The 16,513-nt window shown below is 40.5% G+C and overlaps 1 protein-coding gene and 1 pseudogene across 4 annotated transcripts in view; one reads left to right on the top strand and one right to left on the bottom strand.

The window, feature by feature from the left end:
- Nucleotides 1–4,734, bottom strand: part of WDR19 (WD repeat domain 19) — a 95,269-nt gene extending 90,535 nt beyond the window's left edge. For all 4 annotated transcript variants that reach the window (XM_040238032.1, XM_040238030.1, XM_040238029.1 and 1 more), the window contains exon 1: nt 4,665–4,734. In XM_040238032.1, the coding sequence (XP_040093966.1) occupies nt 4,665–4,670 (6 nt within the window). In that variant the 5' untranslated portion in view covers nt 4,671–4,734. The remainder of the gene's footprint in view (nt 1–4,664) is intronic.
- A 493-nt stretch (nt 4,735–5,227) lies between these two features.
- On the top strand, nt 5,228–9,984 carry LOC120861574 (annotated as a pseudogene).
- The last annotated feature ends 6,529 nt before the right edge of the window (nt 9,985–16,513 follow it).

Below are 16,513 nucleotides of genomic sequence, written 5' to 3'. Positions count from 1 at the left end.
CTTCCCAGGTGGCTCAGTGGTAAAGAATCTGCCTGCAATGCAGGAAACCGAGGTTCGATCCCTGGGTCGGGAAGATCCCCAGGAGGAAATAGCAGCCCTCTCAGGTATTCTTGCCTGGAGAAACCCAGGACAGAGGAGCCTGGAGACGGTTCGAGTCCTTTAAGTTCCAAAGGGTCAAATACCACTGAGCACATCTGATATAGAAGCCACAAACCACATGTGTACTTGGAATTTTATTGAGGACTTGAAATACAGGTAGTCTAAATTTAGATGTGCTATAAACCACACACGACTATATGATTTCAAAGACAATACAGCTATATATGACAAACCCACAGCAAACATTATTCTCAATGGTGAAAAACTGAAAGCATTTCCCCTAAAGTCAGGAATAAGACAAGGGTGCCCACTTTCACCACTACTATTCAACATAGTTTTGGCCACAGCAATCAGAGCACAAAAAGAAATAAAAGGAATACAAATTGGAAAAGAAGTAAAACTCTCACTGTTTGCAGATGACATGATCCTCTACATAGAAAACCCTAAAGACTCCACCAGAAGATTACTAGAGCTAATCAATGAATATAGTAAAGTTGAAGTTGAATATAAAATCAACACACAGAATCCCTTGCATTCCTATACACTAATAATGAGAAAATAGAAAGAGAAATTAAGGGAAACAATTCCATTCACCACTGCAACGAAAATACTTAGGAATATATCTACCTAAAGAAACAAAAGACCTATATATAGAAAACTATAAAACACTCACTGGTGAAGGGAATCAGAGGACACTAATAGATGGAGAAATATACTGTGTTCATGGATCAGAAGAATCAATATAGTGAAAATGAGTATATTACCCAAAGCAATCTATAGATTCGATGCAATCCCTATCAAGCTACCAATGGTATTTTTCACAGAGCTAGAACGAATAAATTTCACAATGTGTATAGAAATATAGGAAACCTCGAATAGCCAAAGCAATCTTGAGAAAGAAGAATGTAACTGGAGGAATCAACCTGCCTGACTTCAGGCTCTTCTGCAAAGCCACAGTCATCAAGACAGTATGGTACTGGCACAAAGACAGAAATATAGATCAATGGAACAAAATAGAAAGCCCAGAGATAAATCCATACACCTATGGACACCTTATCTTTGACAAAGGAGGCAAGAATATACAATGGAGAAAAGACAATCTCTTTAACAAGTGGTGCTGGGAAAACTGATCAACCACTTGTAAAAGAATGAAACTAGAACACTTTCTAACACCATACACAAAAATAAACTCAAAATGAATTAAAGATCTAAATGTAAGACTAGATACTATAAAACTTCTAGAGGAGAGCATAGGCAAAACACTCTCCGACATAAATCACAGCAGGATCCTCTATGACCCACCTCCCAGAATATTGGAAATAAAAGCAAAAATAAACAAATGGGACCTAATTAAAATTAAAAGCTTCTGCACAACAAAGGAAACTATAAGCAAGGTGAAAAGACAGCCTTCAGAATGGGAGAAAATAATAGCAAATGAAGTAACTGACAAACAACTAATCTCAAAAATATACAAGCAACTCCTGAAGCTCAATTCTAGAAAAACAAACGACCCAATCAAAAAATGGGCCAAAGAACTAAACAGATATTTCTCCAAAGAAGACATATGGTTGGCTAACAAACGCATGAAAAGATGCTCAACATCACTCATTATCAGAGAAATGCAAATCAAGACCACAATGAGGCACCACTTCACGCCAGTCAGAATGGCTGTGATCCAAAAGTCTACAAGCAATAAATGCTGGAGAGGGTGTGGAGAAAAGGGAACCCTCTTACACTGTTGGTGGGAATGCAGACTAGTACAGCCACTATGGAGAACAGTGTGGAGATTCCTTAAAAAAACTGGAACTAGAATTGCCATATGACCCAGCAATCCCACTGCTGGGCATACACACTGCGGAAAACAGAATTGAAAGAGACAACGTGTACCCCAATGTTCATCACAGCACTGTTTATAATAGCCAAGACATGGAAGCAACCTAGATGTCCATTAGCAGATGAATGGATAGGAAAGCTGTGGTACATATACACAATGGAGTATTACTCAGCCATTAAAAAGAATACATTTGAATCAGTTCTAATGAGGTGGATGAAACTGGAGCCTATTATACAGAGTGAAGTAAGCCAGAAAGAAAAACACCAATACAATATACTAACGCATATATATGGAATTTAGAAAGATGGTAACGATAACCCGGCATGCGAGACAGCAAAAGAGACACAGATGTATAGAACAGTCTTTTGGACTCTGTGGGAGAGGGCGAGGATGGGATGATTTGGGGGAATGGCATTGAAACATGTATATTATCATATGTGAAACAAATCACCAGTCCAGGTTTGATGCATGATACAGGATGCTTGGGGTTGGTGCACTGGGATGACCCAGAGGGATGATATGGGGAGGGAGAGGAGAGGGGGTTCAGAATGGGGAACACGTGTACCCTCGTGGTGGATTCATGTCAATGTATGGCAAAACCAATACAGTAATTAGCCTCCAATTAAAATAAATAAATTTATATTAAAAAACAACAAAGACAATACAGGAAAGAAGGCAAACTATCTTTACTGATAATTTTTCATACTGATTCCATGTTGAAATGATAATATTTTGGATATACTGGGTAAAACAAAATATATTATGAAAGGTAACCTTACCTGTTTCTTTAAAAACATTTTAATGTGGCTACTAAATATTTTAAAGTACATTGGCTCACATTATATTTATATTAAACACTGTTGATACAAAACATCTAGGACCATAAGAGTTTGAATGAATAAATTTACATTTCAACATTAGGTTAAATTAAAAATTAAACAATGATGCCTATATCTAGGCAAGTGAAGTTTAGATACAATTGCAGGTGGTGTGACAGTCTCAATTATAACACAAAACTCTTCCAATGGTCTAAATTTTACACCAATCACACGCAATTACTATGTTAAAAAGATGATCAAATCCACCTCTACTGAAAACAGAGGTGCCTATAATCACAGGTGCATCCAAGTTGTGTGGAGCAAGAATACACCCTTAAAAAAAAAAGTATAAAAGCATTTTACTTTTGCAATTTTATGACCACAGTGCCCTGGAACCCCTATATGCAAGTGAGGGCTCCCTAAATTTGAATGTCACTAGCTTCTTGGTAGATCTCTTCTGGTTGTGATTTTACATACTATTTTTCTTCAGAGGAGGTCAACAGGTGCTCCATGCACATACAACACCCCATAAAAAGGTGCTAGCTTCACAACCAGAAAACGAACCTTTAGACTTTTTTTCTTTCAATCTTTTTTAATACAATTGTTTTTTGGCCACCCACATGGCTTGTGGGATCCTAGTTCCCTAACCAGGTAACTAACCTGGGCCCTTGAGAGTGAAAGAAAGGAATAGAAACCACTGGACCACCAGGGAACTCTAGATTTTGTTTTTCACTTATTAGCTGTAGGGCTTAAAGCAGGTCTATTAAATGGCCTCAAGCACAGAATTCTCAACTGTAAACCAGAAATAACAATATCTCCTTACACTGATGGTTTAGTCCTTAAGTCGTGTAGGACTCTTGCGACCCCATGGACAGAGGAGCCTGGCAGGCTACAGTCCATGGGATTCTCCAGGCAAGAATACTGGAGTGGGCTGCCATTTCCTTCTCCAGGGGATCTTCCCAACCCCGGAATCGAATGCAGGTATCCCGCACTGTAGGCAGATTCTTTACCAACTGAGCTACAAGTACTTCGTAAACGGCGAAGAGCTTTAGAAATGTGAGTTAAGATTACAGTTCAACTCCAATTTCCACTATAGCCACGAAAATGTACAAAACAATGAAAAAAATTAAGCTTTCCATTTCTATGCCAGGTCAGGGCCTGTGTGTGGTGGTGGAGGGGGGGAGTTGGGGAGTAGCGGGCACTAGGAGTGGGGCGGGGGTATTGTTTGGTAAGGCGATGGGTGAATGAGCTGTAGCCAGTGACCCAGGAATGGGGTTCATAAGAAGCCCAATCCTAAAAACGGTGCATGCAAAGGATGACGCTCTAGCGATTGAGACCTGTGCATGCAGATTTCCCCGTGAATAATATACACCGTCACCAGGTGATCTGTAAATTGCGCCAGTCACAGTCAATACAATTTGAGATTCTTTCGGAGCTTTTCACTCATTTTAAGAAGCTGAACAGCTGCGAGGCTTGCCAGGTGTTTAGCTGCAAGAAATGAGGCAGCTCCTGACACTCGAACGAGCCAACTTCACAAGGACCCTCCAAACGCTTTTTTCCCCAAACTCGTTCTGCCCGCCTTGTGAATTGGGGCGAATTCGGAGTCTCTTCAGAATCAGTCTGCTCATTTCCAGCAGTGGAGGGGTGGCCAAAACGCACCAACTCCGTCCGCGGTCCCAGAAAAGAGAGGCCTCCCTCCCCGCCGTCTCCTCTTCAATTTTCCTTCCTTTCCCCTTGTTTCTTCAACTTCGCCTCTGCTCTCCCTGGTCACCCCGCTCCCTTCCCCATTTCTCAAGCACTCGGGAGAAGGAAGGGAGGCCACAAGCCTCTATCTTCAAAGCGACTCTCGAAGAGTTTAAGAGAATGGCCAGTGGTCGCATCTTCCCGCACCCCCGGGTTTGTAGGTTATTTACCTTCATCTCAAATGATCCAGCAGCCGCTCAATCTAACAAGTGCGCAAGCGCACCCAGTCTTCATCAAGAAGGCTACCGCGTTCCCGTCACCCAGGAGACCGCGCGAGTAATAACCAATCAGCGAGCGCCAGCTGAAGGGCGGTGCCTCCTAACAACCTTGGAGGAAGTGGGCGGGAGGCGGGGACTTGAGTCACGTGATGCCAGCGAAGCAAGGCCTTGAGTAATTGAACGTCGTGAGGCGTTGCTGAGCTTTGGCTTGCTGGCTGGGCCCTGATTGGATGACACCGGAGAGTTCTGTGAGATGTGGAAGCCGCCGGCGTAACTTTAGGCCCTGACTACAAAGAAATCAGTGGTGGCGAGTAGGGACGCTGAGAAAAGGAGCTGAGTGTTGTATAAGAGGCGGGAGTTGGTTCGTGGGGCAGTACTCTTACGTAGTTCACGAAAAGAGGTCACATTGCAGCTGTTCAAAGGATATTCAATTTGGAGGCTGATTTTGGCTGGGAGTATGTTTGTGTCTTCAGATATTTAAATTTTGGCTGCAAGACCCACACATTTAAACGGAGATGTCTTTAATAGGTGATTGGGTGAAGAAGAAAAAGGTTAGAGAAGTAGAAATTCGGAAATTGTTTTTGTATTGATAATAATTAAAACAGAGTGAGTGGGACTTCTTAGATTTAGGGAATGTTAAGAGGGAGAAACTTTTAATTTTAGGGGCTGAGAATTAAACTGACAGAAGACCAATTAACAGGAGAAAAGCTTACGAATTTGTATGTATTATGTTTAGCCGATATGGGAGAATTAAATTAGTTAAAAAGAGAAAAGAAACGAAACATGAAATCTCACATCAGTGTATTAATTAGGGTGCTATATTTCTCTCTCGTTTTTGTCCCTGTGTATACCAGTTTTATTTTGTGTTTATAATTATGATATATGTGTGTTTGACACAGTTATTTAGGTCAAATAATAAAGCACATTTTTTATGGTGGTTAGTACTGTTAGGTAGCAAGTTAGGCACGTGCAACAAAGAGTGGCCTAGCCAAAAAGGATGCAAGCTGATCTCTAAAACCCCTCCCAGACACACTCAGGAAAATTCACAGATGCTATAGAAATAACCACAGAGACTTTTCTAACTCCTGCACGTGTGCCCTAGGCACACAGTGGATACAACCTAACCACAGGGGCTTCCTCAAGTAACCTTAGGCAACTAGGAGCCAATTAAGTGTTCATAAATATTCCACACACACATATATCTGATTATAACGGACTGAATTATGGGAAGACATGCACAACAGAGCCTGCTGTTACATAACTTGCAGGTGCCAACTGGCCTTGAGTATATGCCTATTTGCATTCCCTTTCTTGATTGGTGGTGGGTACAAGCCCTACTTTGTACAGGGTACAACCAAAAGGAAGAGACAGGAAGTATAAAAAGGGAGAGGCCAAGAGGGATCATTATGACCATGGCCCACTCCCATGTCTTGGGAGTGTCTGTCAAATAAAAAGATCTGCCTGCTCTGTAACTTGTCTGTCGTTTTAAACAAGGAAGAGAAATAAACTGACCTGATAGTACTGAGTAATAGAGCATACAATCCTAATAAAACAGGTTTTAATTTTCCCATACTAAGTAAATCAATTTTTTTCAGCTCCTTTCTACAACTTTTGAGGCTGAATCACTTAGATCATTGGTTCTATAACTTTACTGTGTATTTGAGAGGTTTAGCGGGTGTTTGAACCACCTTGGGAGCCTGCTGAAACATAGATTGCTTGGCCCCACCACCAGTCTTTGATTAGTTGTCCTTAGGTGGATTTGGAAGATTTCCAGGCCTAACACATTCCCAGGTGACGCTGATGATGCCCCTCTGGACTACACTGAGACCACTGTTCTCTAAATTTGTTTCCTAAATCCTCTGTATTCTTTTTCATGGTGTTACAAAGCAACAATTTTTTTCCAGGTATATGCCTTCTGAAAAGTCAATTGTCAATTTATTTTTAAGCTGCAAGGAACAGTTGGTATTATTATTTTATATAAAGCAGGGAGCCTAATTAATGCCTAGTTTCTTGTTTTTTATTATTCTGTTTTTCTCCTTAGGGTAAAAGAATAGGCAGAATTTCAATATGTGAATGAAAGGATATTTAGAGGTAATGAGGTGCAGGGGGAGATATAAACAATGTGAACCCAATAACAACCTCTTAGTAACTTAGGTTATGTACTAACTTTCTCAGCTCTACTTTTAAAAAATGGAGTTATATATTTGACATAGAGTGTCATGTAGATTTAAGGTGTACAACATGTTAATTTGATACATTTTTATATTATAATATGATCGCCATTGCAGTGACAATTATAAACTTCACTTTTCTTCTTTTTTGGCCATGCTGTTCAGCTTGCAGGATCTTAGTTCTATGACCAGAAACTGAACCCTGGCCATGGCAAGGAGAACTCTGAGTCCTAACCATTAGACTGTCAGGAAACTTCCCCTCAGGTTCACTTGTCTATAATGAAACTTGAAAACTGGTAAAAATACATTTTTTGTGGTATTCTTCAGAAAGTATTTGTATGCATTGGAAATATGTGTATCCTTACCTGAATACAAAATTATGTAAAATAATATTTGGGAAAAGATGGAACAGCTGTATACAGTCAGTAAAAATAAGACCAGGAGCTGACTGTGGCTCAGATTATGAACTCCTTATTGCCAAATTCAAACTTAAATTGAACAAAGTAGGGAAAACCACTACACCATTCAGATATGACTTAAATCCCTTTAGATTATACAGTGGAAGTGACAAACAGATACAAGGGATTAGATCTGATAGAGTGCCTGAAGAACTATGTATGGAGGTTCATAACTCTGTACAGGAGGCAGTGATCAAGACCATCCCCAAAGGAAAAGAAAATGTAAAAAGGCAAAATTATTGTCTGAGGAGGCCTTACAAATAGCTAAGAAAAGACAAGAAGCAAAAAGCAAAAGAGAAAAGGAAAGATATACCCATTTGAATGCAGAATTCCAAAGAACAGCATGGAGAGATAAGAAAGCCTTCCTTAGTGATCAGTGCAAAGAAATACAGGAAAACAATAGAATGGGAAAGACTAGAGATCTCTTCAAGAAAATCAGAGATACCAAGGGAACATTTCATGCAAAAATGGGCACGATAAAGGACAGAAATGGTATGGACCTAACAGAAGCAGAAGATATTAAGAAGTGACAAGACTACACAGAACTATACAAAAAAAAGATCTTCGTGACTCAGATAATCTCGATGGTGTGATCACTCACCTAGAGCCAGACATCCTGGAATGCGAAGTTAAGTGGGCCTTAGGAAGCATCACTATGAACAAAGCTAGTGAAGGTGATGGAATCTTAGTTTAGCTATTTCAAGCCCTCAAAGATGATGCTGTCAGAGTGCTGCACTCACTATGCCAGCAAATTTGGAAAACTCAGCAGTGGACACAGGACTGGAAAAGGTCAGTTTTCATTCCAATCCCAAAGAAAGACAATGCCAAAGAATGTTCAAACTACTGTACAATTGCACTCATCTCACACGCTAGCAAAGTAATGCTCAAAATTCTCCAAGCCAGGCTTCAACAGTATGTGAACTGTGAACTTCCAGATGTGCAAGCTGGATTTAGAAAAGGGAAAGGAACCAGAGATCAAATTGCCAACATCTATTGGATCATAGAAGAAGCAACAGAGTTCCAGAAAAACATCTTCTGCTTTACTGACTATGATGAAGCCTTTGACTATGTGGATCACAACAAACTGGAAAATTCTGAAAGAGATGGGAATACCAGACCACCTGACCTGTGTCCTGAGAAATCTGTATGCAGGTCAGGAATCAACAGTTAGAACTGGACATGGAATGACAGACTGGTTCCAAATAGGAAAAGGAGAACGTCAAGGCTGTATATTGTCACCCTGCTTATTTAACTTATATGCAGAGTACATCATGCGAGATGCCAGGCTGGAAGAAGCACAAGCTGGAATGAAGATTGCTGGGAGAAATACCAATAAGCTCAGATATGCAGATGACACCACCCTTACAGCAGAAGCAAAGAGGAACTAAAGAGCCTCTTGAGGAAAATGAAAGAGGAGAGTGCAAAAGTTGGCTTAAAACTCAACATTCAAAAAATGAAGATCATAGCATCCAATCCCATCACTTCATGGTAAATAGATGGGGAAACGATGGAAGCAGTGACAGACTTTATTTTCTTGGGCTCCAAAATCTCTGCTGATGGTGACCGCAGCCATGAAATTAAAAGATGCTTGCTTCTTGGAAGAAAAACTATGACCAGCCTAGACAGCATATTAAAAAGCAGAGACATTTCTTGGTCAATAAAGGTCCATCTAGTCAAAGCTATGGTTTTGCCACTAGTCATGTATGGATGTGAGTTGGACTGTAAAGAAAGCTGAGTGATGAAGAATTGATGCTTTTGAACTGTGGTGTTGGAGAAGACTCTTGAGAGCCCCTTGGACTGCAAGGAGATCAAACCAGTCAAGCCTAAAGGAAACCAGTCCTGAATATTAATTGGAAGGACTGACGCTGAGCTGAAACCCAATACTTTGGCCTCCTGATGTGAAGAACTGACTCACTGGAAAAGACCTTGAGGCTGGGAAAGATTGAGGGCAGGAGGAGAAGGGGACGACAGAGGATGAGATGGTTGGATGGCACCACCGACTGGATGGACATGAGACTGAGCAAGTTCCGGGAGTTGGTGATGGGCTCCCATCACTAGGGAAGCCTGGGACCCCGTGGCAGCACAAGGCGGCTCCAGGATATCCTGCTTGGGAGACAGCAGCAGCCCCAGGCCCAGGGCGCCCTATATGCCGTGACACTGTCTCAACGACCAAGAAGCAAAAGAAGAAAACCCAGAATGGGGCATCTGTTGCCAATGGAAGTGGGAAGACCCCAGAAAAGCAGGCCCCCGAGGAAGCCCCTCTAAGCACAGAAGCGCAGGCTGAGCAGCTGGCTCGGGAACTGGACTGGTGCATGGAAAAAGCTGGAGCTGGGACTGAAGATGCAGAGACACATCCCTAAGCAGAAAGAACAAGCTCTTGGGGCAATCCGAACCCTGCGCAGCCAGAGAACCCTCCTGCCCCAGAAGAGGCAGCTGATGCGCTCTTCGGGGACTACAGGGCTCAGATAGAAGCCGAGTGGTGCGAGGCCCTGCAGGCTCTCAGGACTGCTGCGCACTCAGCTCAGGTGCAGCCTGTAGGCGAGCCTGCGAGAAAGCAGAAGGGTCTGCAGACCTCGTCCAGAAGGAAGGTCCAAGTGCACCTCGGATACTTGTGATGAAGAGTTTAGGTTTAATTTCTTTTAGCTTCTTCCCTATTCTAGAGTGGCCACCTCTGCAATGGTGCAGGGTTTCTCTGGAGTGCAGCACTTTTCCAGGAATGCTATGGGGCAGATGGGAGACCTGCATGTTTGATGCTGACAAGCCCAGGACCCCATTTGTAGGTTTTCAGCTTGAGAACCCCATGAACAGTATGAAAAGGCAAAATGATAGGATACTGAAAGAGGTACGCCTCAGGTCAGTAGGTGCCCAATATGCTACTGGAGGTCAGTGGAGAAATAACTCCAGAAAGAATGAAGGGATGGAGCCAAAGCAAAAACAATACCCAGCTGTGGATGTGACTGGTGATAGAAGCAAGGTCCGATGCTGTAAAGAGCAATATTGCATAGGAACCTGGAATGTCAGGTCCATGAATCAAGGCAAATTGGAAGTGGTCAAACAAGAGATGGCAAGAGTGAACGTCGACATTCTAGGAATCAGCGAACTAAAATGGGCTGGAATGGGTGAATTTAACTCAGATGACCATTATATCTACTACTGCAAGCAGCAATCCCTCAGAAGAAATGGAATAGCCATCATGGTCAACAAAAGAGTCTGAAATGCAGTACTTGGATGCAATCTCAAAAACGACAGAATGATCTCTGTTCGTCTCCAAGACAAACCATTCAGTATCACAGTAATCCAAGTCTATGCCCCAACCAGTAACGCTGAAGAAGCTGAAGTTGAACGGTTCTATGAAGACCTACAAGACTTTTTAGAACTAACACCCAAAAAAGATGTCCTTTTCATTATAGGGGACTGGAATGCAAAAGTAGGAAGTCAAGAAACACCTGGAGTAACAGGCAAATTTTGCCTTGGAATGCGGAATGAAGCAGGGCAAAGACTAATAGAGTTTTGCCAAGAAAATGCACTGGTCATAGCAAACACCCTCTTCCAACAACACAAGAGAAGACTCTACACATGGACATCACTAGATGGTCAATACCGAAATCAGATTGATTATATTCTCTGCAGCAAAAGATGGAGAAACTCTATGCAGTCAACAAAAACAAGACCAGGAGCTGACTGTGGCTCAGATCATGAACTCCTTATTACCAAATTCAGACTTAAATTGAAGAAAGCAGGGAAAACCGCTAGACCATTCAGGTATGACCTAAATCAAATCCCTTATGATTATACAGTGGAAGTGAGAAATAGATTTAAAGGACTAGATCTGATAGATAGAGTGCCTGATGAACAATGGAATAAGGTTTGTGACATTGTACAGGAGACAGGGATCAAGACCATCCCCATGGAAAAGAAATGCAAAAAACAAAATGGCTGTCTGGGGAAGCCTTACAAATAGCTGTGAAAAGAAGAGAAGCGAAAAGCAAAGGAGAAAAGGAAAGATATAAGCATCTGAATGCAGAGCTCCAAAGAATAGCAAGAAGAGATAAGAAAGCCTTCTTCAGCGATCAATGCAAAGAAATAGACGAAAAGAACAGAATGGGAAAGACTAGAGATCTCTTCAAGAAAATTAGAGATACCAAGGGAACATTTCATGAAAAGATGGGCTTGATAAAGGACAGAAATGGTATGGACCTAACATAAGCAGAAGATATTAAGAAGAGATGGCAAGAATACACAGAAGAACTGTACAAAAAAGATCTCCATGACCCGGATAATCATGATGGTATGATCACTCATCTAGAGCCAGACACCCTGGAATGTGAAGTCAAGTGGGCCTTAGAAAGCATCACTACGAACAAAGCTAGTGGAGGTAATGGAATTCCAGTTGAGCTATTTCAAATCCTGGAAGATGATGCTGTGAAAGTGCTGCACTCAATATGCCAGCAAATTTGGAAAACTCAGCAGTGGCCACAGGACTGGAAAAGGTCAGTTTTCAATCCAGTCCCAAAGAAAGGCAATGCCAAAGAATGCTCAAACTACCACACAATTGCACTCATCTCATTGTACTCATTACTTTACTAGTAAAGTAATGCTCAAAATTCTCCAAGCCAGGCTTTAGCAATATGTGAACCGTGAACTTCCAGATGTTCAAGCTGGTTTTAGAAAAGGCAGAGGAACCAGAGATCAAATTGCCAACATCCACTGGATCATGGAAAAAGCAAGAGAGTTCCAGAAAAACATCTATTTCTGCTTTATTGACTATGCCAAAGCCTTTGACTATGTGGATCACAATAAACTGTGGAAAATTCTGAAAGAGATGGGAATACCAGACCACCTGACCTGCCTCTTCAGAAATCTGTATGCAGGTCAGGAAGCAACAGTTAGAACTGGACATGGAACAACACACTGGTTCCAAATAGGAAAAGGAGTACATCAAGGCTGTATATTGTCACCCTGCTTATTTAACTTATATGCAGAGTACATCATGAGAAACGCTGGACTGGAAGAAACACAAGTGGAATCAAGATTGCCGGGAGAAATATCAATAACTTCAGATATGCAGATGACACCACCCTTATGGCAGAAACTGAAGAGGAACTAAAAAGCCTCTTGATGAAATTGAAAGAGGAGAGCAAAAATGTTGGCTTAAAGCTCAACATTCAGAAAACGAAGATCATGGCATCCGGTCCCATCACTTCATGGGAAATAGATGGGGAAACAGTGGAAACAGTGTCAAACTTTATTTTGGGGGGCTCCACAATCACTGCAGATGGTGACTGCAGCCATGAAATTAAAAGACACTTACTCCTTGGAAGAAAAGTTATGAGCAACCTAGGTAGCATATTGAAAAGCAGAGACATTACTTTGCCAACAAAGGTCCGTCTTGTCAAGGCTATGGTTTTTCCAGTAGTCATGTATGGATGTGAGAGTTGGACTGTGAAGAAGGCTGAGCACCAAAGAATTGATGCTTTTGAACTGTGGTGTTGGAGAAGACTCTTGAGAGTCCCTTGGACTGCAAGGAGATCCAACCAGTCCATTCTGAAGGAGATCAACCCTGGGATTTCTTTGCAAGGAATGATGCTAAAGCTGAAACTCCAGTACTTTGGCCACCTCATGTGAAGAATTGACTCATTGGAAAAGACTTTGATGCTGGGAGGGATTGGGGGCAGGAGAAGAAGGGGACAACAGAGGATGAGATGGCTGGATGGCATCACTGACTCGATGGAAGCGAGTCTGAGTGAACTCCAGGAGTTGGTGATGGACAGGGAGGCCTGGCGTGCTGCGATTCATGGGGTCGCAAAGAGTCGGACACGACTGAGTGACTGAACTGAACTGCACCGAACTGTCCCTCCTGCCAGAAGATGGAGGTTCCTATAGATGGTTCTACAGTAGACTGAAGTGAATGTTCACAGTGTGTTGTAAAACAGCTGTCCCTAACCTTTTTGACACCAGGGACAGATTTCATGGAAAACAGTTTTTCCACAGAGAGGGTGGGAGGTGAAACTCAGGTCATAATGCAAGCAATGGGGAGTGGATATAAATATAGATGAGTCTTCCCTTGTTCACAGTCTTTTCATCTCCTGCTGTGTAGTGTGGTTCCTAACAGGCCATAGACCAGTACTGGCCTGGGGGTTGGGGACCCCTGTTATAGAAGACTCTCAACAGTCTCAGGAGCAGACTATGTAGGTGTTGTTAATAAAGGTTAGTGGGGAAGCTGTATAGTTGTACACTGGTGCTCACTTATGGGAGGATGTCCTCTCAAGTGGTGTGGCGCTCCATACCATTGAGTCCTATTGCTGTAATAAAACTCTTTCTTATAAATGTGGATAAACAAACAAACAAAAAACAACTAGGGAAGCCTGGCATGATGCAGTACATGGAATTACAAAGAAGTCAGACATGACTGAGCAACTGAATTTAACTGAATATTTGGGAAAGGAGGGAAATACAGTGTCTCATTCTAAAATTTAACAACTAGGGACATGATTAAACCTGTTCATCTGGGAAAGGATCTGGTGTACACATGCTGGGAAAGAGCTACTGAAGAGTTAGCCAGTCCATTATACAACCTATGGGAGGGGGTAATTCTAGAGTGCACAGAACTATTTAAAAAAATAAACTATATAACTTAAAATTGATTGCTTAAGTATAAATAAATATCTCTTAAATATGCTATCCTGAAGATAGCAATCTTCAGGAACCTCTAATTTGTTAAAGTATGACATTATGAAAAATATTTGTCAGAATCTGCTATAAAAACTGGCAAAAAACAGCATGAAGTTTGTCAAAAGGATATTGAGAAAAATAACCTAACTTGTTATATCAGAAAAATGTTTTTCCAGATAAAGAGAAAATGAGAGAGGAGAGTTTCCATGGTGAAGACAAAGCCATAGTATGGGATTGAGGATGGAAAAGAATGACATTTAATACTAAGTACAGATTAAAAAACTAGGAAATTTAGGTGGAATTCAGATTTTTAAAATAAATAGATATGATACAGAAAATTTTTACTGTATATAATATTTCCAGTAAATGCCAGTATTGTTTGATCATCTTATATTTTGCTTTCAATTTATTGTTTATACTTCCAAACTTTAAAATGATGCCCATTAGAACAAATAATTTTCTACCAATATTATGTGGAAAGTCTAAGCATGACAATTAATAACTAGGGAAAGATGGTATATTCAAAAATAATATCTGATCAGGGGATCCTAAATTGAGAACATTTCCCTTTGGTCTCCTAAGGAATATTAATAGCTAAAAATATTAATGTCATTTAAACATTAATAGCTATTATATATGATTAATTTTAAGCTTAAAATATAATTGAATATTCAACATTAAGACAATTATTTTTGTACAGTTCTGTGCCAAGCATGATTCTAGGTGCAGATACTTGACTGTGAATAAAATAGCCGAGGAAATTAATAAAATTAGTTCTGGGTCCATGACAAGTTAATGATTCCTATTCTCTACAAGTTAATGATTCCTATTCTCTGGAGAAAGTTTTTGCATTACTTACCCTGAGTTCATATTGTAGTTCTTAATCCTTACTGCCATTAGAATTAGCTGGGGCTCACTTGCAGTAGCTTAGGGTCAACCCAGATTTATTGAAACAGATTTCTAGAGACGAAGCCTACCTTTTCTTTCTTTCCTTCTCTCTCTTTTTAAATTCTGTGGTGCACAGAGTTGAGAACCATTGGTCTAGAGTATACCAAATGGAAAGAAGCAGATGGAAAGCCTGTTTTATTTCTGAAGATGGATAACTACTTCTGCTGAAAAACCTATGCTCACTCTGTTCCTCTGGAAACCAGCTTGATGGTTCCTTAAAAAGTTCAACATAGAATTACCATGACTCAACAGTCCCACTCCTAGGTATTATATCTCAAAGAATTAAAAACAGGGATTCAAACAAATTCTTGTATACATATGTTCGTAGCAGCACTATTCACATTAGTCAAAAGGCAAAAACAACTCAAATGTCCATGAATGGATTAGCAAATTTTGGTGTACACATAGTGGAATATTATTCCATCAGTATAAAGTAATGAAGTGTTGATACACATCATGCTACAATATAGATGAATCTTGAATATATCTTAAGTGAAAGAAGCCTGACATAAAGAGCCACATGTCATAGGATTCTACCTGAAATATCCAGAATGGATAAGTTCACAGAGATGAAATGCAGACTGGTGGTTGCCAGGAGCTGGGGAAAGGGGGTCAGGTAGGGCACTAACTGGCCATGGGGTTTTCTTTTGGGCTTGGTGGCAGTTATACAACATTATGAGTATACTAAATACTACTGAATTGTTCACTTTAAAATGATTAATATTATGTTATATGAATTTGGCCTTAATTAAAAGAAAAACATATGAACAAACTGAATCTTTCTAGTTAATGTGATTTTCTTGATATAACAAAACTAGCTTTTCTGAAAATTAAAGCTTGTCATAAAACAATTATTGTATCTACTTATTCACATGATCCAGGCATTTGTTTCATAAAGAGTCTTAGGTAGAAACTGACTTACCTATATTCTGAATACACCTGAGGATATACTGTATTTGGACTTATTAAAAAAATAACTGGATGTTTAGCGAGCATGCAATGACTAAAACATATCACTTGTTTCAATAATTACTATTAATGATTTAAAAACTTCTGGATGGACTTGTCCACCAAGGGTAAATGACTGAAGATAATGCTCTCTCTAAAAGGGTAGAAGAGAAGCATGCCAGAGGGAGGGAAAGAAATTAAGGAAAATAAAAAGAGAATAGGAAAAACAAGACTAGTAGGGTTGAGAGATATGAATATTGTCTTAAGTAGCTGCAGACTTCAAGATTTTTCTTGAAAACATGCCAGACATGTGAATTTTTCTTCAAAAAAGATATCAATACATTCTGATAGTATTTAAAAATGCCAAGTAATGGGATACACTTGAGACCTGGGGAAAAGTTACTGTTTCAGAAACAATTTTCTGAAAGAATGGAAATTATAGATAAATAATGTAACTGTTATGCTAGAACAGTCTATGATAAACACACAAGATCAGACTTACAGGGCAGGAGTGGTCAGAGGCCCAAGACCTGCCATTAGATTTCTTCTAGATGATACTCATGTTCACAGGAGGACCGCTAGTATAACAGAGCTAAGGCCCTTA

Source organism: Oryx dammah, unplaced genomic scaffold (genome assembly GCF_014754425.2).
Source record: "Oryx dammah isolate SB20612 unplaced genomic scaffold, SCBI_Odam_1.1 HiC_scaffold_3, whole genome shotgun sequence".
Taxonomy (NCBI): Eukaryota; Metazoa; Chordata; class Mammalia; order Artiodactyla; family Bovidae; genus Oryx; species Oryx dammah.
Note: the sequence above shows the minus strand (reverse complement) of the source record. Positions and strands in the feature narration are given on the sequence as shown.